The sequence below is a fragment of the Grampus griseus genome (assembly GCF_964374135.1).
Source record: "Grampus griseus genome assembly, chromosome: 1".
In the NCBI taxonomy this organism is placed as follows: Eukaryota; Metazoa; Chordata; class Mammalia; order Artiodactyla; family Delphinidae; genus Grampus; species Grampus griseus.
The window spans coordinates 20881793-20893044 of NC_139017.1; the positions used below are offsets into that span (position 1 = coordinate 20881793).

Genomic DNA, 11252 nt, shown 5'->3' on the forward strand with positions numbered 1-11252 from the left:
AGACTGAGTGGTTGATAAATGAGATATAGGGGGAAATAAAGCTGAAATAGGTTGTAGCTAAGTCACGGAGGTTCTTGAAAGCCAGCCCAAAGGAAAGGTTGCAAGCCAAAAAGAATATTCACGGCCCACTAGGGTTAGACCCAAAAGGTGAGAAGAAGAGGAGCAATATGGCCCTAAGAGATCTAGTTATTCTCAACCCAGCTTCTTTGGAGCCACCTTTTATCCTTGAGACTGAGAGTGACCTACACTGAGCAGTGGCATTGTTCCCATGGATATAGTAGGAAGCACACCTCTTTCTCTCTGTTTTCTACTTAATGTTGTTCTGCCATGTACAGAGCCCTCAGAATCACCGAGCAGCCCCTTCTGGAACTGAACACTGGAGAAAAGGTGTCGGCCATCTGTAACTTCTCCCAAGGTGCCCTTTCCACGACTAGGATATATCCCGTAGTCGATGCAAAAGGAGAGAACAGTGTTACCGGGTCTGAAAGGAAATCGATGGAGAGTGGGAACCGTTGCGGGCAGTCGCAATTTTCTAGATCTATTACTTTGCATTTAGAGATCAGTGAAACAACGTCGTGTTGCTATGAAAATCAAGAGATTTATGTGGTTCTCATCGTAGGAAAACAACAACTTCATAAAGGACCCCAAATGGTAACTTAGTGGAAATAAAAAGGGAAGAGTTGCTTGTGGCTTGAGATAAGTGGAAAAGTGCTCCTTTGACTAAGAAATGGTGGTTACACTTTGCAACTGAATGTCATTGTCTTTCTTCCTTTTCTTTTCTTTATTTAGAATGAGCTGAGAGAGTTTGTTGAGAAACCAGCCAACATCCTGGAGATCCTCAGGCCACCTCAAGTACTGCTGTTTCTGGACGAATCCTCGGATGGAGGGATGTTTCATCAGCTGGTACTGGGACAGGGGCCCCACCACCACCATGATGAGGATGCCACTGAGGTCAGCTAAGCACCTGCTCTGGGCGTAACTGAAGGCTTCGAGGCACCACCCGTCTCTAAGGAAGTGTCTGCTCACGAGACAGACAACCTTTCTGCTGCTCCACAGGGCATCCTGGATGTTGGCGATATGGTTTTCCCCGGGCAAAAAGTCTCTCTCTTCAAAGCACAGGTTAAATCTGTTTTGGTCGCTGTACTGGGCATCCAGGTGTTTGAGCAAAGCATTCTGCACCCATTCAAAGTCTTTACTACTGAAGCACAAATAGGCATCGTATTTGTACGTCTCTGATTCTCTTCCCTTGATGGGGTCCTTGAACACCAGTCTCTGGATTTTCTTATAACAGATGAAACAATACCCCCGAAACTTCGTAACGATGAGGATGGCCACGAGGAACAGAGTCAAAGTGACAGTGAAGAAGGTGAAAAGGGAAAACTTTAGGGACTCTAAAACTTCCTCTTCATCACAATCTTCCGTGGAAAGAGAGTAGAGGGAAGTCCCAGCCACGGAGCTCGGGTACATGCAGTATATGTCTGCCGGAGAGCCAAATATTGTGACGTTGGTTTGATTGAGCCAATTGATAAAAGTGCTAAGTTCACACTCACAGATGAACTTGTTATGAGTTATGTCCACGGCACTCAGCGATGCAAATAAATCAGGATCAGGAGAGAGGAGCTGGTTTCTGGATATATCCAGGACCTCTAAATTAGCAGGTAAGTCGCCAGGAAAAAGAACGGTCAGCCTGTTGTCCTTGAGGATGAGTCCCCTCAGTGCAGTCAGATGACGAAATACTCCTGGTGGAAGGAAATTCAGGTAGTTTTTATTCAAATATAGGACTCGGAGATGGGAAAGCCCTTTAAAAACATCCCAGCAGAACCCGGCTTCCCAGGCGAGCTGCAACATATTTTCTGCAAGGAAAAGCTTTTCTAAGCTGAGGTTCTCTGAAGGGGCATGGTCTTGGTTACAAAAGGAAAAGCGATTTTGATTTAAAATGAGAATCTGGAGATGAGGTACCTGGAGAAGGAAGTAGAGATTATCCAGATTTTCCAGCCTATTCTCTGATAAGGTGATGAAGTTAGCTGTAAGTGCGATGTTTGGCAAAGTAGCCAGTTTATTGCCACTCAAGAAGATATTAGGTATGCTTGGAAGAAAAGAAATAGTTTTAAGAGCATTATCCCGGAGATCCAAGGTGTTTAATTTTTCCAGGAATCTGAATGTTTTGTCCTGAATGATCCCGATGTGATTCTTTTGCAGATCAATATAGGCTACCTTAGGTAGTCCATAGAAATTAGAATTATACAATTCCCCCAGAAGGTTATGTGATATATTGAGAACTTGGAGGTTGTCGAGTCCATAAAATGCTTTGTCTGCAATATTGTTTATCTTGTTGTAGGCGAGATTCAGAACCTTCAACTCCTTGAGCGTCTCAAAGAGTTGGAAGTTCAGGGAGAAGATAAACCCATGTGAAAGGTCCAGCCGTATCACTGAGCTTCCGGCCAGGCCGACAAAGGTGTGCTGGTCAGGGTCTTTGATGTTATTGAAGCCAAACCCAGAACCCATCACGTGATAGGTAAGAACCAAAGAGAAAATCTGGCTTCCATTGATGGCATTGCTGAAGTTTCTTGTGATGTCCACTGCCCAGCCATTGCCAGAAACATCTAGGGTTCCCAGGACCATGTTTCTGAATGGGTTCAGACACTTCCCCCAGTCCATTGAGACCCTGCTGTACAGGGTGTTATCAGCAAGGCTTAAAAAGGAGAGTGTTTTTCCTTGGAGGGGTTTGAGGTCGTGCTCACAAACAGTGGTTATTTGGTTGAGGGAAAGATCGATGGACTTCAAGGAATTCAATTCCCGGAATGAACGATGAAGGTAAAGACTCTGAATCTGATTTTTGGATAGGTCCAAGCGAGTCAAAGACCCCAAATTTCTGAAATAACCATCTTTTAATACAGCACTGGAGAGACCACAGTAAAACAGTCGAAGTTCGAAGAGATGGGGCAGTTTCTGAAAAGCATCTGGGTGCAAGAAGTCTATCTGACTTTTGCCCAGGTCCAAGATTCTGAGATTGGGCAGATTTTGGAAGGCTTCTTTGTCAATGGTCAAGGGGGTAAACTGAGTCCCGAGCTCCAGCAGCTGCAGCTGCTCCAGGAAGGGGAAGGATGCGGTTGTGACTGTCCTGATGTAGTTGAAGCTGAGCAGGAGACTCTTGGTGGTGTTGGGGACCTGGGGGACTTGGGTGAGGTTGCAGAAACGATATAAGGCTCTCCAACCATCGAAGAAGCAGGAAGAAATTCCAAGCGCGGGACTGGCCATGAGCACCATTCTTAAGAGAAGGTCAAGGAGGTTTCCCATGATCCTATGGAGAAGAAGGGAGAGTGAAAACACAGGAATCTAAGCTCAAGGCATTGCGCACGGGTGCTTAGGGCTTGGGGGATTCCTCTGTGATGTGGCTGTTTCTTAGACCCTTTGTTTCTCTGGATCCAAGGCTGTAGCTGTTGGCAGATGCTGTCTGGTGTAGACAGAGCTTTTCTCACTCTCTATCATTTATGTTGCATTTTTCTACATAGCAAGCACAGTTCTAAGTACTTTCGAAATATTTCATTTAACCTTTATGATAACTCTGCATTCATTCCTAAGTCTGTGCCTTCATTCATTCAAGATTTGCCGATGGAAGTTGGAGAAAACAGCAGGAGGAGATACATTTTAACTTCACCTCAGCCAGGGACCCCATTCCTAGCCCAAGGCAGGCTCAGCTGAAGATTGGAAAATAAATCCACTGATTTTCTTCCCCTTCTAACCTGTCAAGGATACTAGGTCATCTCCGTTCATCCATCCTTACTCCCTACACAGTGCATCTCATAATATAAAAACTGGGTACGTCGTTTTCCACAAAGAGTCAGATTTCAACAGTTGAAGAAAAATGTATTAAGCACCTCCTGCACGCCTGGCACCTGCGTGACCCCATGAGTGTACAACTGAACAAAAAACAGTCCCCTTGCCTAAGCCCAATAGGTGAATTCACTGTCTGAGTTGAGCATTTGCTTCACACACACAGCAGCAAACGGCACTGAATGAGTGTATCTGGTTATGTTCCCAGTGCTGTGCTGGGAGCTGTGAAGGGTACAGAGAAAGTGCACGAGGGCCCACCCCTCAGAGAGCTTCGCCTCTACCCATCTGCACAGCACCTCCACCTCGGTGCCTGCGAAGTATTCAACTTGCTCTATGTGTAATATCTGAAGGCCTCTGTTGCCGGGTAAGGAAAGACCTACATGGCTCAGAGGGCAGGAGAATGAGGGGGAAAGAAAAGACAGAAATAGGAAGAGGGCCCTGGTTTATAAAACCATCACTGGCACAGTTTCAATATCAGGGTAGACAGCGTGAAGCAGTCATGGTGCTAGAGAGGGCACCAGCCCTGGACCACTTGCCGGCTCTGAAGACGTTTCGCTGTGTTGGGGTAATTTGTGGTGGGGTTTCCATAGCACCTTTGAGGCTGCGACACACAATTTACAGCAAATCAGAAGTAGACATTGACTTCTGAGTTGACCCAAAATATCAAAAGCAGGCATTTACACATTAAGAGTAGGGCAGGGTAGTATACTGATGTATACTGTCAGGTGGGATACAACTATTGCCATTTCATATTTGAAATTAAACAATTTCCTGTTGGTAGTAATTAAATATAACCTACTATTAAAAACAACCAGGCATTTAATAATCATTAGAAAAAACTCGCTGAGAATGTTTATCACGGCTCTTAATTTCTCCACCATTTCCACCCAGAGGCTCAGGGTAACAACAGCAGGGTCATCTCTGTTCTCTGAAACGTCACCCACACTTCAGCAAGTCCTGTCAGTTTCACCTTCCAAGTCTACTCGGTTCAAGCCGCCATCTCTTGATGGGGCTAGACTTGAGACTTCTCACTGGTCTCTCTTATATCTGGGCTGACTCTCCATTTTCCAAACAGCAGCCAGGGTGTTCTTTTAGAAACATAACCCAGGTGATACCACGCCTCTCTGCACAGAACCCTCCCTTCTCCCCCCACTGCTCTGGGAATAAAACCCTGCAAAGTCTTCCTTCATCCAGCTCTTGCCTGTCTCTTCAGCATCCCCCTCCTCAATAACTTATTCCATTGATATCTGCTGAGCATCTATGTATCTGGCACTGTTTTAGGAAGAGGAGATACAGTGGTAAACACAATAGACCAAGCCTGCCCTTTTGCTCTCCAAAAATGCACATTTGCATCATAAACCAAAACTTGCACCCAATTTCAGAGGGTTTACTGACCTCCTGAAGGCTACCCCTTTCAACCTCATGATGAGAACCCTTAGTCTACCTATAACAACCACCACGTTTTATGTTCTAGAACGGGGCTTGGAAAACTTTTTCTGTAAAGGGCCAGATGGTAAATATTTTAGGCTTCGCCGTCCAAATACTGTAGTTTGCCAACCTCTGTTCTAGAAGAAGAGAGACTAGAGACTCTGATTTCACAAATGAGGATTTTAAGTGACTGCAAGATAAATGTGTTCTGATATTGAACTCATATTGTCAGGAAAGAACTAGCTTGGCCCCCAAGCTGCTGACAGTTTTGCAGCTGTTGTTTTATCCAAACATCAGAATGAATTCTCATCTTATGTAATCTGACGGGAAAATCCCTGCAGAGACATGGAAGTGAGAACACCAGCTCAGAATAACAGAGTTAAGATGTCTAGTTTCAATTCTGTCTTTTTACAGACCACTCAGGGCTGGCCTCCAAATGCCTACACTGTACTGGGTGGCTTGACTTGAATTTGTAGTAATATCAGGTGAAAGAAAGCCCCAAACAATACATATTCAAGATACTGAATTTTCAAGTCCATAATAGGGAAGCTAAAATTAGGGCTTCCCTGGTGGCGCAGTGGTTGAGAGTCTGCCTGCCGATGCAGGGGACACGGGTTCGTGCCCCGGTCCAGGAAGATCCCACATGCCGCGGAGCGGCTGGGCCCATGAGCCATGGCCACTGAGCCTGCGCGTCCGCAACGGGAGAGGCCACAGCAGTGAGAGGCCCGTGTACCGCAAAAAAAATAAATAAAATAATGAATAAATAAAATTAAACCGTAAGGTAGATAAGGCCAGCTGAACAAACAGATTTTAAAGAAAATTATTTGGGCTTATGTCATATTACAAAGATATCGTGCAGACCTATTTTCTTATGAAATACAGCAAGGTGTGAAACAGCTACATCTTCATCTCTGAAGCAGACTTCTTTGGGTCAGGTGCCAGGACAGGTGAGCAGAGGGGCCAGGTGAGCTGAGCTGACAGGAGTCTGGAGGGGTTATTCATGAAGACAGAAGCTGGGAGGAGGGACCACCCACGCAGGGGTGTCCTGGAATGAGAGCCAGGAGCTAAAACGCGTTGAAATAAATATGAATGAACACTGATACAGGGCAAATCTAATTCAAAGATAAGAACCAGGCAATGAAGTTGTTTCAGACCCGACCAGACCTCAGAAAGATGAGTGAGCCAGAGTGAAGTGTAGGCAGTGAGACAGACCAGGTGGGCAGCAGCTATGGACTTGGGAACCCAAGAGAGATCAAATGACCTAAAACCCCAAACCCCTGAATGCAGGTCGCTGACCGCAGCTTCTGACCCTGCGGAGGAGGGCACTGGTGGCTGGAGTGAGTTCTCTGAGGCAGCAGGTAGAGGAACCCGACAGCGCGCTCCTAAACCATTATTGAAAAGATGGTGAGTAGCGACAGGTACTTACACTGTTAGTTCTGCCATCAGGCGACATAGGCATTCCTTCCTAAAAATCACTCAGCTACTTAGAATCACACAATAAAACCACAGGGCTTCTGGGAAAAAAGAAGACGGCGTATAGCACTCAAAACCTTCATCAGCGGCACCAGAAAACCTCATAAAAATGGTAGCACCATCTTATACGTGTTAGGTGGTTAAGAAATACATACACACTACAATAAATATTCCTTTACCTTGTAAAAGACCTGAGGGTTGCTGACTCGGGAGCTACTGTGAGGTGCTGGACGGAGGGGGTTATTTGGTATCAGGGGAAGTTGTACACCAGTTGGGGATGGGTGTTGGCTCAAATCACAGGTGGAGCAAGGAGGTCACTGGCAGATCTTTGAGGTCTTTTCCTTCCTCATAGGTAGCTCTGTTCAGCTGGGTACAGTTTTCTTCATTTAAACTTAAGATATGGCACAGAAGCATATGCAAATTTCATGTTCACTAATATGTTAATGTTGTTCCCTAATATATCAATATTGTTCCTTAATATGTCAATCGTGTTGGAACAGATTCATTATTTCAGAACAAGCATTATAGCAGAACTGACTGAACTCTCATTCAAGGCTAACAGTTCCAATTAAGAGTAGAAAAAAAGGAGGTTCTATATATGAGTCTACCCTCTGTGCCTGTGTGATAGAGTTTGGAGAACCCATGGGACTGGCTTGGGAATCATCTCTGGGGACCATTGCGGACTCAGGTCCCAAAGGGCTCAGAGACTTGAGTGGTCAGTGTCACCTCCAGCAGCTTCAGCTGGTTCCTGTTTCAACAAGAGACTGAACGAGAGGAGGAAGTTCTCAATCCTGGCGACACATTAACCACTGGGGAGCCTCGAGCCCGCTGAAGCCCAGGCTTCCAATAGACCAGTTAAATGAGACTCCTAGGGGTGGGCCTCAGGGCTCTGTATTCTTAACAAGTATGCAAATTTTGTACACACCCACATTTTAGAATCACTGGTATAAACCAATGGTTCTCTAACTTGGCCATACATTGGAATCACTGGGGGACTTTAAAAACAATCCAGGTACCTGGGTCCCATCTGAGAGGTGAGGTTGTTCTGGGGTCTGAGGCCGCAGCAGTGAGAGGCCCACGTATTGCAAAATAAATTTGAAAAACTGCTGACTCCACAAATCAGACATAGAACTACCACAGGACCCTGCAATTCCACTTCTGGGCATATATATACCCCAAAGAATTGAAAGCAGGAACTCAAACAGATATTTGCACACCACGTTCATAGCGGCATTATTCACAATAGCCAACAGGTAAAAACGATCCCAATGCCCACTGACAGATGACGAATGAGATAAAATGTGGTACACATACGATGGAATACTATAAAGTCTTAAAAAGGAAGGAAATCCTGGCACATGCTTCATCATACGTGAACCTTAAAGACCTTATGCTAAGTGAAATAAGTCAGTCACAAAAGCACATATACTGTGTGATTCCAGAGATGAGGTCCTTAGAGTAGCCACATTCAGAGAGACAGAAAGTGGAATAGAGGTTGCCACGGGCTGGAGGAGGGAGGAGGGAGAGCTACGGTCCTGTAGGTTCAGAATTTCTATTTGGGATGATGAGAACTTTCTGGAGATGGCTGATCGTGAGGGTAACACAGCAATGTGAATGTCCTTAATGCTCACTAAACTGGACACTTAAAATGGTTAAAATGGTGAATTTTATGCCTGTATATTTTACCACAATCAGAAAATAAAATTAAAGAGAAAAAACCAACACTGCTGCTACCTGAGCCTAACTCCTGGAAATTCAGTTCGGTAGGTCAGGTGGAGCTGGGGAAGTGCATTTTATGGCCCAGGTACTTTTTTTTTTGGCGGTACGCGGGCCTTTCACTGCTGTGGCCTCTCCTGCTGCGGAGCACAGGTTCCGGACGCGCAGGCTCAGCGGCCATGGCTCACGGGCCCAGCCGCTCCGCGGCATGTGGGATCTTCCCGGACCGGGACACGAACCCGTGTCCCCTGCATCGGCAGGCGGACTCTCAACCACTGCGCCACCAGGGAAGCCCTAGCCCAGGTACTCTGAAGCAAGTGGTCCTCAGGCCATGCTTTGAGAGACGCCGGTCTAAAGGATTCCCTCCAACCCAGAAGCCCCGTGATTCTCTTAGAGGAAGAGGGCTGGTAGGAAATTCAGAGGGCTGTGGAGAACTGGGTTTTGATTATTGAGGTTAACTTGTGTCGAGGGCTCTGAGGGGTAACAGGAAGAGCACAGTCAATGCGGGCCTCAATACTCCTGCCAAGCGCTGTTAATTAAGATAATGAGACCAGAGGGAGAAGGGTCGGCAGCCTCTCCTTTGAGTGGAATTCATTTAGCTTTAATCCCAGCCGTCAGCAGAGTGGGTTCCCTTTCTTGACTTAGTTGCCTGCTCAGCAGAGCCGCGGACCTCACGTTGGGTGAGTTACGGGCCGTGGTGTCTCCATGGGCAATGGGGAAGCCTGCACGCAGGGGCACCTCTGCTCCCTGGGCAACACAGTTAGCCTGCAAATCCCGCTGGCTGGGGCTAGAGCTTCTCCTGGGCTAAGTTAAATGCTTGATCCTTAACAAATAATACTCATAATGGGCTCTTTGACAGGATCCGGGATTCTGAGCTTGGCCGCAAGGCTGGAGAGAGAATGTTTCTCCTGGCAGGTGGTGGCTCACATCTGGCAGGCGGTCGGAGTGCTGGGCATGGAGGACCACTGTCTGAGCAAAACAGTTCATTCATTTCCAAATGGAAAGGGTTTCTCCAAGGTTCACATAGCAATAAAAATCCTGGAGTGACACCTTATTTTTGATAAAGGAGGCAAGAATACACAATGGAGAAAAGACAGCCTCTTCAATAAGTGGTGCTGGGAAAACTGGGCAGCTCCATGTAAAAGAATGAAATTAGAACATTCCCTAACACCATATACAAAAATAAACTCAAAAGGGATGAAAGACCTAACCGTAAGGCCAGACACTATCAAACTCTTAGAGGAAAACATAGGCAGATACATCGCGGCAAGATCCTTTTTGACCCACCTCCTAGAGAAATGGAAATAAAAACAAAACTAAACAAATGGGACCTAATCAAACTTAAAAGCTTTTGCACAGCAAAGGAAACCATAAACAAGACTAAAAGATAACCCTCAGAATGGGAGAAAATATTTGCAAACAAAGCAACTGACAAAAGATTAATCTCCAAAATTTACAAGCAGCTCATGCAGCTCAATATCAAAAAACTATCAACCCAATCCAAAAATGGGCAGAAGACCTAAATAGACATTTCTCTAAAGAAGATATACCGATTGCCAACAAACACATGAAAGAATGCTCAACATCATTAATCATTAGAGAAATGCAAATCAAAACTACAATGAGGTATCACCTCACTCCAGTCAGAATGGCCATCATCAAAGAATCTACAAACAATAAATGCTGGAGAAAAGAGAACCCTCTTGCAACCCTCTGTTGGTGGGAATGTAAATTGATACAACCACTATGGAGAACAGTATGGAGGTTCCTTAAAATCTAAAAATAGAACTACCGTATGACCCAGCAATCCCACTACTGGGCATACACCCTGAGAAAACCATAATTCAAAAAGAGTCATGTACCACAGTGTTCAATGCAGCTCTATTTACAATAGCCACGACATGGAAGCAACCTAAGCGTCCATTGACAGAGAATGGATAAAGAAGATGTGGCACATATATACAATGGAATATTACTCAATCATAAAAAGAAATGAAATTGAGTTATTTGTAGTGAGGTGGGTGGACCTAGAGACTGTCATACAAAGGGAAGTAAGTCAAAAAGAGAAAAATAAATACTGTATGCTAACACATATATATGGAATCTAAAAAAAGAAAAGTGGTTCTGATGAACCTAGGGGCAGGACAGGAATAAAGATGCAGACATAGAGAATGGACTTGAGGACAAGGGGAGGGGAAGGGTAAGCTGGGATGAAGTGAGAGAGTGGCATGCACATACATACACTACCAAACGTAAAATAGATAGCTAGTGGGAAGCAGCCGCATAGCACAGGGAGATCAGCTCTGTGCTTTGTGACCACCTAGAGGGGTGGGATAGGGAGGTGGGAGGGAGACGCAGAGGGAGGAGATATGGGGATATATGTATATGTATAGCTGATTCACTTTGTTATAAAGCAGAAACTAACACACCATTGTAAAGCAATTATACTCCAATAAAGGTGGTAAAAAAAAAAAATCCTGGACTGAGTCCACATGTGAATACGTTCAAGGTCAGCCTCGGATAAAGGCTCAAGGCCAGTGGACACAGTGACCCTCCCAGGGCAAACGTGTTCTCCAGGTGCAGAACAAAGCCTCCCATAGGGACAAGCCAGCCAACGAGCACTCTTGAAGGCTGCAATGTCACCGGGGCCACGGTCCTTCCAGCCCAGCGTTCCGCCTCTGACAACAGTTCCAATAAAACCCATGGGTGACTGCACTGCCTTGAACCTCAGAGTTTGCTCCCCAGATACAAGTCCAGCTTCCTCCCCAAACCACCATGACTTTGAGGCTCTTCTGGGTGTC

General features: G+C 45.6%; 1 protein-coding gene across 1 annotated transcript; it reads right to left on the reverse strand.

Annotated features, from left to right (window-relative positions):
* Positions 1-609: 609 nt before the first annotated feature.
* TLR5 (toll like receptor 5) lies at positions 610-3297 on the reverse strand (the record flags this gene model as incomplete). The annotated part of the gene is made up of 1 exon (XM_082651435.1): positions 610-3297. The coding sequence occupies one exon, from the start codon at positions 3295-3297 to the stop codon at positions 721-723; it is 2577 nt and encodes an 858-aa protein (XP_082507561.1). The 3' UTR covers positions 610-720.
* Positions 3298-11252: the final 7955 nt, after the last annotated feature.